Source organism: Anser cygnoides, chromosome 23 (genome assembly GCF_040182565.1).
Source record: "Anser cygnoides isolate HZ-2024a breed goose chromosome 23, Taihu_goose_T2T_genome, whole genome shotgun sequence".
Taxonomy (NCBI): Eukaryota; Metazoa; Chordata; class Aves; order Anseriformes; family Anatidae; genus Anser; species Anser cygnoides.
In genome coordinates this window covers 4,445,330-4,459,315 of record NC_089895.1, presented here as the reverse complement: position 1 = coordinate 4,459,315, position 13,986 = coordinate 4,445,330, and the positions used below count along the sequence as shown (strand labels likewise).

Sequence of the window (13,986 nt, the reverse complement as noted above, 5' to 3'; positions counted from 1 at the left end):
GCTCTGTCGGTCTAACAAGCTCTGCTCTTTGCAGCCCCAACTTTTCTTTCTTCCCCTCCTCTGGCTCCCCTCTTACAGTCCGTAACAGGCAGCCAGCACCCATCTTGAGCACAGCTCTTTCCATCTTGATATCCTTCGAACCTCTGTGAGCTTCAAAGACCCCCCAGGATGGTTGCTGGAAGCCAGCACACAGCTCCTGCCCTTCATTCTGCCACAACCCCAGGTCCATGCACGGGAGCACACTGAGCACAGGAGCTCCAAGGTGCAAAAAGACATCGCAGTATATAGGATAAACTAAAAGACAACCCTTGACATACAAGATAACTTTTTTTCAAAGGCTTGTAATGCAGACACAAGGCAGGGCATTGATGCAAAGCCCCCTGACAGAGCAGCCAAAATACCTCAAGGGGCTTTCAGTCACTTCTAACACTGCAGAACAAACACCTTTCCCTCTGCTTGCTCTCTGCAGCATCCAGGCTCATTTCCTCGCCTGCGGTGCAGCTGGCCTCCAGCAGAGAACATTTTAGGATCAACCACTTAAATATGGGGCACAGTTATAAGCCACAGAAAAGCAGATATCTCACATGGGAAGCCTTGTGCAATCAGTAACAGACACTGTTGCTCAATCAGTTCTGAATATAACCATGGGCCAGCACCACTTCTTGCTCCAGGGCCCCGGCTGCTTCTAGCCCTGTAAAATGGCCAAAGTTTTAATCTGAGTAAAGTTCATTCACAACTGTGAATGCACGGCACCTTACACAGCACTACTCTGTTGTCACCCTGCCCATTTTTTCCATAAAGACTTGAATTTTCTCTATTTGGGCAAGCCCTGGGAAAGCTCCAGCTCTGCCCAGAATTAGTCCCACCTACCTTACAGCGTGGCCTCATCTGGAGAAAATTCAATTGGTAATCTCACGATTAGGCAACATTTGTAATCTCACACAGCTGAGGCACCACAGTCCATAAGGTCAACAGAACCTATGAGGAACAAGCCCCACACACTGCTCTTTTCACAGATCATAGCAATAGGCCAGGGGGAACTAGACATAATAACGCAAACCGGTGAACAGATTTGCTCGAACTCATCAAAAGTTTACATTTCTATATATATAAAATGATAGGAAGAGATATTAATCTACGTATCAGTAGAAGAGATTTGTCTTCTGGCACATGCCTTGGCCAGTCTTTACGCCAGACACACAAGAAACCTGAAGACTGACCTCGCAACAGTTCCCCATCCAAATTCTTCAAGGTGCCAACGGGCCCGTCACAACATGCTTGAACAACATCTCGGTAAAGAAACAGAACTTTATTTTGTAGAAGTTGGAGAAAATATTAAAAAAAAACACAAGCAAGTGAGGAGCTGTAAATAAATTAACACAGTATCTCCAACCAACAAACTGTCCCCTCCCCAGCCCTGATACAACACTCCCGGGACAAACACTCCCAGGACAGGAGCAGGCCATGGGCTGTGCTTTGGCAGAGGCTGGCTGGAGGCCAGCACGAGGCCAGCACGTGCCAGGCGTCCTCCTGCGGACGGCGAGGGCTGGCCTTGCTAAAGGCCGGGCTGGTGAGCCCAGGTGCCCCTCAGCACCGGGAGTCTGCGGAGTTGAGATATCCCCAGGAGGCAATAAGCATGCAGCCACCACGCACCCTGAGGATGATGATGACCCCTGACCACCAAGGAGGAATAAAACGTGAAGAGGAACCATCCCTCGCCACCAAACAAGTGTGTCTGCACACTGTTGTCCGTATTCCAGTGAAGAACGGGAGCCAGGCCAGAGCTCCCCGGGAGACCTCACACCTCAGGACTGAAACCCATGCCCAGGACAGTCCTATCCAGCTGCTACTAAAGTTTCCCTATCCCCATATTTGTTGACCCCAGAACTCACAACAACATCTTTGCCCTGTCAGACAGAAAAGCAAAACCCCAAACAATTTTAAAATTTATGGTGGAAGGAGAGGAGAAGGAGGGAAGAAACCCAAGAGGCTGGAGCGCAGCCAAACAGTATCTTCCAGAAGGTCCTGAGCAAAGTTCATGACCACCGCAGCTGGGATCTGCACGCCCAGGACTGGGACACCTTCATTTTCCTCGGCCACTCCAGCGGTGCTTCTCCCCGGCCTTTAGCTCCCTCTGTGGGACTCTGGGATGATCCTGCACCTGCACAACATGAAGCACAGTTAAAAATCCCGAACCGTCCCCTCTTCCTGCACCAGGGCGCACGGGTTTGCTCTGGGACAGGACAAGAGGCCTGCTGAAGCCTGAGCTGCAGGGGGCATCACCCTGCAGAAGCTGGAAAGAGGCATGGGGGGGAAAACAGGCTCAGAGTCCAACTGCTCCAGCCCGTGCCTGACACGGAAGACTTCAGACATCTTCACAGACAGCTGATGCTGCAGGGAGCACTGTGCTCCTGCACTTCGTGCCAGAGACTGAAGGGGACCTGCCGGGAGCAGCCACACATTTCTGCAGCCCATCACAGACCCTTCCTCTCCCATTATCCCATCCCTGCGACTACTTAGGCTGTGATCAGCTGCAGCGTTAGAAACTAAAGACACTTCTAGGAACTTCTCTGTTGGCCATTTTTACTTCCCTGGCCTTGCCTGCATGAAGGCTTCTGTCATCAGAGATTTTCCACTTGTATCAGCACAGGTGCTGCTGCCAATAGCTGATCTTCACGAACCAGCATGCTTCCCCGAACCCCGAGGAGCAGGGAATGTTATTCTGTCAAGCTGCACATTGTTCCAAAAGCATTTCTCAGCACTCTGCTGTTATGGAAAAAGGGAAATTGAGAACAAGGAGTCTTTTTTGATTTTGTTTGCTTTGCTTTCCCCTGCTCCTTTAGCCAAGTTGGTGACAATTCTACTGTCTCTTCAGGGCTGGCTCTAAAAAAGTGAACACAGCACAATTCTAAGTCTTGTAACATTTAAGATTTACTATCCTGCCTTTCTGCAAGAACAGTTTTTAATATAGCTCCTCTTTTAAAGCCACGTGGGGTTAACACAAGGTTGAGCTACCAAGGTTGCTACTTAGCTGTTAGAAGTTTTAAAAGAGAAAAAAAAAACAACTTCTGAAAGCAGGCAAAACTTCTTGAAGTCATCTATACCAGAGATAAAAGATGCTTGCATCTATCCTTCAAAGGCTCTGGGGATGCTAAAGAACTGAGCCCCTTTCCAGCCCCATGAAATGGGTTAATGAGCCCTTGAGGACTCCACCTTCCCAAGCCTACACAGCTCTTGTACAAGAGGGCTTAGATGTATTAATATCTTAATAAAGTTATTCCCTGAAGTGAAGACTTGGCATTAAGAGGACTCGCCTCTGCCTAGTCCCGTGAGGTCACCGTACCATGCAGTTTGTTCTGCGTGTTGTTAAGGTGACTAAAATTAAAGTAGTACGAGCAGGTTTGGAACAGCTGGGTGCCTGGAGCAGTGGGAGCCTGACAGCTGCCCTCTCTCCCCGAGCAATTCCTGAGCCTTCTGCTCTTTCTGCAAAAGCTTGTTATACAGATTAAAAAGAATTGTTTATTGATTTAAAAAAAATCTGCCTTTTTTTTTTTTCCCCCCTTCAGGCTTTGTGATCTGGGAAGACCAAACCAGAAGTACATGAGAGAGGCACAAAGACCTTCAGTACATCCCCCTAAGCCTCCTCTCCAAGCTGTTCAGCCCCTGCTGCAGCCCACGCCCCAGAGCAGCTCGCTGCCTCCCAGGCTTGGCCCTTTCACTCAGCATGGCCTGCAGGCTAAGCACAACTGTGGGAGGACACGGGGCTTCATACCCTTCCTGGAGAGACTGCAGTTCCCAGCACATTTACATTAACCTAAGCTGCCAGGACAGCTGGGCTTTGACTACCTTCAGCTACACAAGAGCGCTATCAGAATCTGCAGGCAGAAGCCCACACAGAGCCCCAGCCCCAGGGGCTCCTGCATGGATTAAATCCAAAACTCCCGCATGTTCTGCAATTATCACTCATTAGGTCAAGCCCAAGGAATCAAGACACTTACACAGATGAAATCAAGTACATCATCCAGTGTCAAACCTTGTACCTGAAGCCACAAAGAACTGATGCCAAGCTTGGCCTCCTGCAGATTTCCTACATAAACCTGCACGAGTCACCAACCCCCAGGCGCCTGTTGTGACAAATGGCAGCAGGGGCTGCATTACGATACGAGGAACACTTTGGGCACTAAATGCATCTGAACTGTGCAGTACCGAAGAGATGTACATGTCATCCCTGCAGTCAGGCAGGGAACACACACAGCAGGAGCAGAACCCTACCCCACAGGGGAGCCCTTCCCCCCCAGTCCTCCCCAGCTGCAGCTCCCCAGTTCTGGCAGTGGGTCACGAAGCCAGGCAGTTTACCCAGAGAGATGAAGTCAGTGCAGAGCCGTGGGCAGCGCAGGCTCAGGTGCTGGAAAGCAGAGGTTTCGTCCGCTCGGGGTCTGGCACGTTGTCGCTCTCAGCGGGGTCTGGGCGCTGCCTGTTGCTGCTCGACCTTGGTGAAGGCCAACCCGAGTCATCATAGCGGTAACAGCACAGAGAGGAGAGCAGCCGAGCCCGGACCACGCGCGTACAGAGGACAAACATAATGCAGTTGGCACCTCCTTGGAACGTGTTACCGATTCCCTGCAAGGGGGCAAGAAAGGAATTAACCAGTGCTGTTTGTACCGACACCCCCCACACCCAAACCAGCAAACATCAAGTCAGACCAAGTCACATCAAGTCAGGGAGTGCTGTCAGCAACTCCCACCTAAGTGAGGAAAACAGAGGAAAAACCAGTCTCACACCCCAAAACGGCACAGGCTGCTGTTGTGCCACTCCTGCAGCCTGGTCTGGGTGTGCAGCAGGCTGACCCTGCTCCAGGACAGGCACCCAGCTTCTCCTACAAGCAGCTTGCCTGTAGCCAGCACTCCCACTGCAGTTATTCTCAGTGTCCGCTAGATGATGCTGGAACAGCACTGCTGAGCATCCCAGGGAGCCGATGCTCTTGCAAGGCGCATGTACTGTGCCAGCCTGAGCTGCATCCTGGCACAGAAAGTGATGTTGAGAGCAACAAGGCTCCGTCTCCCTTCCAGACCTTCCTTCTAACGCACTGCCTGGCCAATACTTACATGCAGGACAACCAGGACTGAGTTTTGCACTGCAGGGGAGTTGCAGAGCGTCAGAATGAATCGCACAGTGCTCCAGATGCGGAGGATGATGAAGATGACAGGGATGAGAATCAGCTTTTTATCTGCTATGGAAGTCCGGGGCTGAAGCGGTGTTCTTGAGAGAATGGGGCGATACTCTGAGAGCGCTGCATGCTTCCATGGAGATGGAGGAGAGACAAAAATGTGAACAAAAAGGCTACACACTCCGGACATTGAGCTCTGGGAATTCTTTCCAAAGCCAACCCAGTTTTTGCATCCTGTGGGCAGTTGATGGACACAGTTACACAGCGCTGGTCTTGAGACACATTCTGCCCTCACTATTGCAAACATTCCTGCTAAAGCCAAGGAGTTGCGAATAAAGGAGATCCAGCCCTTCTTAGAGCTTTATTATGCCCTACATTGCTGGGTCAGACAAACAAATCACTGCTGCAGGAACCTGCTCTCCCGGTGCCTGGCTGGGCACTTTTACAGATCCAGCAATCCCACCAGCCTCCAGCAGTCCCTGTGAGGGACCTGGTGCTTGAGTTCTGACAGCATACTGTTAGCAATGGTCTTCTATAGGTTTAACAAGCCGGCGAGCCTCTGTAACACTACAGGCAGAAAAAAGTTTCTGGGATCTATGCCCTGGATAAGGGCGGTTGGAGGTACAAGGCCCCGGGACCTTTCCATGCTGGAAGCTGCTGGATGGACGCAGCAGCCTGGATGGGGGAGAGCAGGTCACCACAACCCATGGAGCACCTGCGGGGACACATGATCATGAATACCAGGATGGCAATGTAGGTGAAGAGATTAAAACTCAGGACAGCTGTCCTGCTGAAAACTATTTCTCCTGCCATCAGGGCTACTGAGCACACACATCTTTCATGCAGTGTCCTCCTGTGCTCCGGTACTCCCAGCCCTGACTCCTCAGCTCTCATTTAGGAAGACCCTCGCATGCACCCAGCCCCACATGCCGCTCCTCCGACCCTGCTACGAGCATCGAGTGGCTCTCAGCAGGACGGGAGAGCAGAGCAGCCACGTGTCCCTGGCAGAGCAGGAGGGGGATCGGCTTTCCAGGCAGTCACGTTGCTATCTTCAACAGCTGCTGGAACATTGAGTCCTGTCTGCCTTGTGTCCGTAGCGGTGACTGGCACGAGCAAACCCTTCCCAGCTTCCCTTCCCCAGGTCCCTTGGGACTTGTACGGACTGTGCTGTTCTTCCAGCTCATCTGGGAAACCTTGCCCTCACCAGAGTTGTGTTTATCCACTACTACTACTGCCATAGCTTCACCACAGCAAGCAGGTGTGCACGGCAACACTTTCCAGAAGGACATTTATCCGGATTTCTTTTTCTAATGCAACTAACTAGGTGTTGTTCTTTCTGCCAATCTCATAACTTAGATTTCATTTCTATTATGCAAGTATTGTCCAATACGTCTGGATTCTTTGTGTTCACCATAAACAGCAGCAAAGAAACCTCTGAAGCCTGCAAGTACAAATAGGGACTCAGACACAAGCTGTCATTAGCGATCCTAAAATGACTGTGGTTAGGTAAGTCAGACCAGAGGGCAAATTCAGGCTTGGTACAAGTGGAACTGTATGGATGACTGATAAAAGCTGAATTCTGTCCTTCACACACTGTCTCAATTCCTAGTGCAGGACTCACATTTCATCTCGTAACCCCTTAAGTTTTCAAGAGGCTTTCACATTCTTCTGGTGCTAAGTCATTGTGCAATGATGCTACGGGCTGCTGACTCAGCGGTACTGCTTCTCCCAGCAGTTGGACGTATTTCAGCAGTTTATGAAGCAATTCTTGCCTGTGTAGCTGCTAATACACAGCGAAATCTTCAGAGAGTGGGAGGATACAATCACACAGCAAGCCTGTAATGTGATCTGAAAGCAGCAAAGTACTCACCGCTCTGTTAATGTGCTTCTTGATGAGGATGTAGAGCACCGGCAAAGTCACATAGGCCAGGATCTCCCAAACCTTCCCCGTTAGCAGCATCCACAAGAGCCGATCCTCTGCATCCAAGTTGACCCAGCACCAGCCCACAGAAACATTGGAGGCATCGTAGCCAATCTTCTTCAGAGCAACAGCCGCAACCGTAATGCAAAGGGGGACTCCCCAGCTGAGGAAAGAACGAAAGAAGCAAGTTTAAGCTGAGAACACGCTCAGTTTAGTCCCCCCAACTCCCTGGGAGAAATGTGTGACAGATGAAGGGATCCTTCATTACACAGGATGCCAATTCCTCCTGCAGGATGCCAGCACTCCTGTACCAGCCCTAAGGGAAGCGGCTGTGACAGGCAGGCCTCTGACAGCACCCCGTGGGGAACACAAACCCAGGCAGACCCCACTTCAATTCCCAGGGATCCACTCTAGGAACTTGGGACCTCAGGCCTGGAGGACACACAAAGGACAGACACATAATGATGCGCCAGCCTGAGCACAGAACTGGAACCTGGCCTGCACACCTAGCAGGAGAGGTCCAGGATGTGGCAGGAAAAGCAGGGTACAACGTGCCCATCCTGCAGGAGCCAGCCATTCGAGAGCAGGCTGGCCCGTTCACAGCTTTCAAAACACACGCAGCCAAACCCTCACACTGATTCCTACGTGACACTTTGCACAGGTGACACAAAGAAATCCATAATTTCATTGCATCATTTCTGTTTTTGTAGTTGAAGGTGGTGCTAGTAGTAGTGGTGGTTTGCTTTTTTTGTTGTTTTGATGGAGATGTAGTCAATATTTGGGGAGCAAGAGTCATTTCTCAAGGACCAAGGGAAAGTTTCTTCCCAAGGAAAAGCACTGGTGGTAACAGCATTAAAACTGGGGAAGCAAAGAGGAGTCAGTTTCACATCATTTGGAGCTGTGTTTTGACTTCAGCTTCTGTCCTGCAGCAGAGGCAGATATAGGGAAGCACCTAGCAGAAAAATAACTGCGGTGACACACATGGACTAAGTCATTCAGCAGCTCGGGCTGCCCACAAAAAGCCATGAGCAAGAACCGAAAGATTCCCCCAACCCAGATGTAAAAACACCCAGCCCCTTCCCGTTGGCTGTGAATACCCAGGACTTCACAGAGCTGCCCCAGCCCACGCTGTACAGCTCACACGTCACTCCGTGGCTGAAACACTGGAGCTAAACACATCACTTGCCCTTCCCACATCCACCCTCAGAAAATGTTTCTGAGGAAGCTTACAAGGGACAGTTCCTCTAAAAATGACAAATGCCTCAGGGAGCCGAGATTGAGCTTCCAGCATGAACGCCCTGCTCTCTCCAGATGCGAAGAAAACACAGCTGCTACTGTACCGGTCTCATCACCTTCCTGGTTCATACTTATATTGCTGGTGGCCTGGAGGAGCTGCAGGGAACGTGGACAGGATCGTGCTCCTAACATCAGTTACACATACACAAAACGAAAGTAAATGGAAGGGTATAAGAAATTCGGAGTCAAATTTTCAGCTTTTTTTTCCAGCTTTTTCACCTGGAACATCCTGTTGCCCTCTTGTGTTCAGAATGGCTGGTGCTAACCCAAGCTGGCGGTGGTGTTTAAGGGCAGTTCTGCTGCAGGGAGTCCTCCTTGTGCTGTTATCAGAGCCTTCTGAACACACACCAGGCATCACCGCCACCATGAAAATTCCTACTACGCCTCTCAAAACCTTCTCATTCTGGTAAAAATGGCGAAGTGGCCCAAGAACAAGGATTTTAGGCTCAGAGGTTCACATTTCAATGCCTGGAAGAACTGACCACTAAGGTAAGGATAAGCGCTCAAGAGAACTGGCCCTTCCTTAAGAAACCATATTAAAGGACATAAGCACAAATGAGTCCAGCAGCAGGACAAAGGAAGTGTATTAAGGAACTAATTTGCCTAAATAATGATCTCCATGGTGACCTGAAACTGAAAGAGAATGATACGAGAAGATCAAACTGGGTCAAATTACTAGTTATAAATATAAAAGAACAGTGTGAGGACATACAGACACACAAGGAGAGGCTACAGTATGAACTAACAGCTCACTAGCAAGGGACAGAAAAAAAAGCAATCTTCCAGTACCTAACCAATAAAAGAAAGAATGGGGAAGAAAACTGCCACTCATCAGGAGCCTAATTTATGCTTCAATTTTCACAGAAAGAGTGTATTGCGATCAGAAGGTTATCACAACTAACATTAAGCACAAAGGATTACAAACCCAAAGTGAAATTGGAAGGAATCTAGAAAATAATCAGACATTTCAAGGAACTTCATCAGTTCCAGCTTATTTGAAAATGTTTTAGAAAAGGGGAAAGGAGAACTGAGACTTATGATTAAATTATTTTTAAGAACCCCCTAGAGAACAGATTACCAAGGACTGGAAAATACCAATGCTTCATACTTATCTAGAAGAGCCAGAAAATAATACGTTATACACACCCAAAGCAAGTTTGAAGACTGGAATAAAAGGGATCCAAGATAGCACGAAGAGGCAGAAATTTTCCTTTGAGCCCCACAGTGTAATTATGTAGGTTGGGCCTCTCAGATCTAAATGCCATCAGTGCAGGAGATAAAAGGAGGCAATCCCATCCCTCAGGCAGATACAACTGCACTTATTTCCCTAATAGAGCACCCAGCAATCCATTAATACAAATTTATCCAATCCAGCACATCACTCCAGATTAACACAAGTGCTGCATTTATATGAGGTGAGGCGAGGACTCATGCTGTGCTGGTTTTCTTGTCCTCAGCGTGCCTGAGGTCGGATTGCTTACCACCACACTTTGATTTACTCTGGACAGGTGCTTCCTCCCCCACTGGCTCCTGCGAGCAGGGAAGATTCGCAGTTGTTGGCCTGCACAGGTCAGACAAGCAGCCATCCTACAGCAACCTGCAGCTGCTTCCTGATGGGAACTGGAATTTTTACTCTTCAAGAGAAATATCAGGCTTCTGGAGATCCAAGCCAACTTGTTTCAAGCACATGCCGTAAGCAGAACTCCAGACCAAATCTACTCCCAGTTTAATTTCTGCATTTTCTTACCCAAACATTAACCGAGTCTGCAGTACCCAAGCACCAAGCTGCTGGTACCACACAGAGATTCCTCCCAGAGAATTTAAAAGCTGAGACGCCGGCAGCCAGGCAGTTTCCCTTGGCTTGGCCTGACCTACAGCCTTTTCTGAACAGAGAGGTAAAGCCACAGCCACATCCAGGAGATCCCTGCACCTCACAGGCAAGGCTTAGGGACTTCGACTGTCCAGTTCTGAAGTGCATCACTGGCACAGTCGTGACAGTACAGATGTACTTCAGTCTCAGATGCACAATACAATAAATAGTACATGAAAGGGTCTCACGTATTCCATATATATATGCTTATATTCCATATATATACATATATATATATATACTTACAAACATCTGCACAGCCCTTTCATGAAATGCAAACACTTCAGAGGTCAACATCAACCACTATCAAATACAAAGCAAGAAGCAACCCCTTGGTGGGATCTGGCCCACTTCTTGCCCTGAGTTTGGATCAGCTGCTCTCAGAGCAAAGAAGCCATTGCCTGACCAAACGATGCTTGACATTTAGAAACCCAGAACAAGTGAGGTAGCCTGGAAACGTACACTCCCAATGCCAGAACTTGCAGCTTACAAGTACTACAAATATTTTCGAAGCTAGCTGCAAGCTTCTTTTCAAAGCTCATCTGAGCTCAACAAACATTTAGAAACAAACCAGGGCCCACAGTTGCCCAGTCTAGCTCTAAAAGAGGTGCATGTGTTACCATGACTCAACTCGATGAGGAACAAACCCGTTCATCAGGTTTCATCCCCTGCAACGTCCTGATTTCCCTAAAAACAAAATTCCAGGTAGTAACTTCCAACATGGGCTTAGCCAGCTCTCCCCAGCTAAGGAACAGAGTCTCTGGTTATGCTCAATGTTAAAGGAGTATGCGTTGCTACAAACACTCACCCCGGATGAGCAGCTGCTTGAGAGGGCTGGAAAACTCGTGCACGACCAAACCCCGTCCTGCCTTCCATCCCTGCCAGATGCGCATCTCAGCACAGCTCTTCGCATGGCGGTCACTGCATGACCGTGTCAGCAACCTGTGAAGTGATAAAAGGAAAAAAAAGAAGCCCCAGGTTCTTGCCTAGACAAAAATACGTAAACTTATCTCTAAATCCTTAGAGCATTACCTGTCTTTTGCCCCCTTTTATTTTGCCCCCAGCTGCTCTCCCTCACCCATCCCCTGCAGCTAATGCACACACTGGGATCTTTCCATACTAGTTGCAAAAATTCCTACATGTATGGCACAAGATTTTTCTGGCCAAAGCACAACAGACAGCCAGAAGGACTCTGAAGCACTGAAAAGTGTTGGGGGGAGCCCCTGCCAAGCACAAGGTCCAGAACTTGTGCTTATGATGGAGTTCTCAGGTAGCGACAGAAATGCAGGGAAGGAGGACGTGTCAGGAGGGGCTGGGCGGAGGACAGGTCCTCACTTGTTTTCCCTGCTTTGCACACAGGTTGTAAAGCAAGAAGACGCTTTGAGCACAGAATGGGAGTCACCACTTATGAAGCAGAACCTGGAAATAGGACTTGGATGAAAGCTATCTACGCTGCCCTTTAAACAGGGCAAGCAGAGCTGAGCAACACCTAGAGCAGAAGATGGCATTTGATTTTGACTGCAGAGCCCTGCAAATAAACCTAGCAAATTCACCCGGAGGAAGTTGAGTTTGAACACTCCCTTCCTCTCTCGCAGCGCCACGGTGCTCTCGGGATTTGACTGCTGTGAAGGAGCGCACAGATTAGGGCCAGCAGCACTTCGCTGAGCCTCCCCGAGCTTCCTTCTGCACCCTGTATCTGATGAGGCTGAGCAGCGTTAAACCAGGCAGAGATGTTTAAGTACAGACCCAGCTCACGCTCAGAGCAATTAGCAGACAGGGAAATTACAAGTGGGGCAGGTTTGCAGCAGCTCTTTGATGCAGCCTGATGCAAACAGCATGCCCGTGAAGAAGTCAGGCTCCTTGTTTCTGTTCCCTCAGCCCCAGCAGCTCTTCACCAGCAATTCCTCTTCACAAGTCACCCAGTGCAACATCATCCTCAACTGAAAGGAAAAAAAAGAAAACAAGCTGCCTCCTGTCTCATTGCATTTCACTTCATCTCCTGCACCTGGTGCTGGTGCAGCCAGCCACATGTGCAGGCACCTCGGGCTTGCTCGCAGGCAGACCTGGCCATCGAGCAGCAATTAAAAGAGGTGGGGCAGGATTCCTGTCCTCCCTGATTCCCTCTTAACTTTAATGTCTTTCACTGCCCCATCTTTACTTAGCTCTAATTCAATCATCTCCCAAGTCACGCTGTCGACAGTAAGAGGTGACAAATATTTCACTGAGAAACAGACCGAATAAAAACCATTCCTTTGCTTGCCCTAATGCTTTTTTTTTTTTTTTTTTTTTAAGAAATCATTCCTCATATAATTTAGTACAAAAGCCTGGCAGCCCAGAGCACTAAGGGATCACTGTTTTGCTCGGCGTGGAGGTAGCACATGATCACACAAGCTCAAATTGCATAATGAAGGCTTTTACTAAACATGATGTGGAAAATCAGCTCACTAACCAGCAGCAACCAAGACATCGAGCTACACTGTGGGCTGCTTTGTCTCGCTTTCAGTCAAACATGCCAAAACAACCTTCAGAGCGCTTTTCTCGCAGCCTCCTCGCTTGTGGTCTGGGTTCCCCTAGGAGCGCTGGGTTACAGCAACCTGCTAAGAAACGGTAGGACAAACAGACCCGGCTGACACGGGAAATCTGGGAAACGGATCCCAAACACGGGAGCTTGGGCAGCAGCAGGCAGGGAGTGCAAACGCAAGTTTTCGGGTTATTATTGCTAGGATGTCAGAGCAGGCTGCGGAGGGGGAGAAGGCAGGATTTTGAGTCACCGGCACATTTCTTTTTGCAACTTAAGCAACCCGTTTTAACTTTTCCACGTCTCTATTTCTTCTCAAGGGCGCGGCGAGGGGGGGGGGGGGGAACAAGCAGGGCTGGTTAGTCCCAAAGCAGCAAAACCCCTGGTCTCAAGCAACTCGAGAAGGGCACGGCATCCCCAAGGAGCGAGCGGGCACCGTGAGCGCAGCGTGCCGCACGGGGGGCACCCACGGGCTCCGCGCCTCGCCGGGGCGGCCGGCGGCACCCACCTCACCGCGTGGAAGCAGCAGAGCAAGCCGGCCCCCGTGGGCGAGCCCCTCACGATGGTGAGGTAGAGGTAGAGGGCAATGGCCATGGTCCAGAAGAAGGAGCTGGTGTTGGCGAAGGTGGACAGGGCGCCCTGCAGCACGCAGTCCCACGACGTCCTGTCGAAGTCCTGCAGCACCCCGTAGAAGTAGGAGAGGGCTGAGAGGAGGTCGGCCAAGGAGAGGTAGAGCAGGAGCTGCCTGGGACGAGTCCGCAGCTCCGGCCACAGGGCATGGGTGCAGAGCAGGAGGCTGGAGCCCAGGCAGGACAGCAGGCAGGAGGCCAGCACCACCGCCCGCTCCGCCGCGTACAGCTCCGTGGGGGGCAGCGGCCGGGGCATTGCGGGGAGCCAGGCGAGCACCGAGCCGGCAAAGGGTCGGAGGGGAAGGGAAGGGATGGGAAAAGAAGGGAAGGGAAGGGCCGGGAGCGGCGGAGCTCCCTCCGCAGCCCCGCTGCCGCCGCCCCGCCCCGGACACCCCGGCGGCGCCCCCCCAGCCCGCAGCCGGCTCTGCTCGCAGGGAGAGGAGCACAGCTGCCGGCAGGGAAGGGGAAGGGCCGGCTCGATGCCCTTCGATTTATTTTCTCTATATTTTTTTTATTTTAAACCGTCGTCCCGAAGCCATGCTTGCTTCCTTTCCTCTGCAAGCAGAGCGCGCAGCTCGCCCGCAG

General features: G+C 50.4%; 2 protein-coding genes across 4 annotated transcripts in view; both read right to left on the bottom strand.

Annotated features, from left to right (window-relative positions):
* LOC106044298 (solute carrier family 2, facilitated glucose transporter member 5) overlaps nt 1-1,345 on the bottom strand; it is a 22,219-nt gene extending 20,874 nt beyond the window's left edge. Inside the window, exon 1 of the mRNA XM_066982208.1 lies at nt 1,221-1,345. Within this exon, the coding sequence (XP_066838309.1) occupies nt 1,221-1,238 (18 nt within the window). The 5' untranslated portion in view covers nt 1,239-1,345. The remainder of the gene's footprint in view (nt 1-1,220) is intronic.
* Nucleotides 1,291-13,986, bottom strand: GPR157 (G protein-coupled receptor 157). Of its 3 annotated transcripts, none has more exons than XM_048067334.2 (5): nt 13,281-13,956; nt 7,038-7,251; nt 5,106-5,297; nt 4,357-4,620; nt 1,291-2,161 (listed from the first exon to the last, which is right to left on the bottom strand). In XM_048067334.2, exons 1-4 carry the CDS (start codon nt 13,655-13,657, stop codon nt 4,399-4,401), a joined length of 1,005 nt encoding a protein of 334 aa, XP_047923291.2. In that variant the 5' UTR covers nt 13,658-13,956; the 3' UTR covers nt 1,291-2,161; nt 4,357-4,398. The 3 variants fall into 3 exon arrangements, with proteins under 3 accessions (XP_047923291.2, XP_047923293.2, XP_047923292.2); XM_048067335.2 differs by lacking the exon at nt 1,291-2,161 and adding an exon at nt 2,169-2,766 and having other exon boundaries at nt 13,281-13,967; XM_048067336.2 differs by lacking the exon at nt 5,106-5,297 and having other exon boundaries at nt 13,281-13,986.

What these genes read in the sequence shown, in the direction of transcription:
- GPR157 (XM_048067335.2), bottom strand. Translation starts at nt 13,657, where the DNA reads ATGCCCCGGCCGCTGCCCCCCACGGAGCTGTACGCGGCGGAGCGGGCG. An exon ending in TGCTGCTTCCACGCGGTGAG is followed by an intron (nt 7,252 to 13,280) that starts GTGGGTGCCGCC and finishes TTCTTTCCTCAG; the next exon opens with CTGGGGAGTCCCCCTTTGCA. An exon ending in AGAAGCACATTAACAGAGCG is followed by an intron (nt 5,298 to 7,037) that starts GTGAGTACTTTG and finishes TCTCCATGGAAG; the next exon opens with CATGCAGCGCTCTCAGAGTA.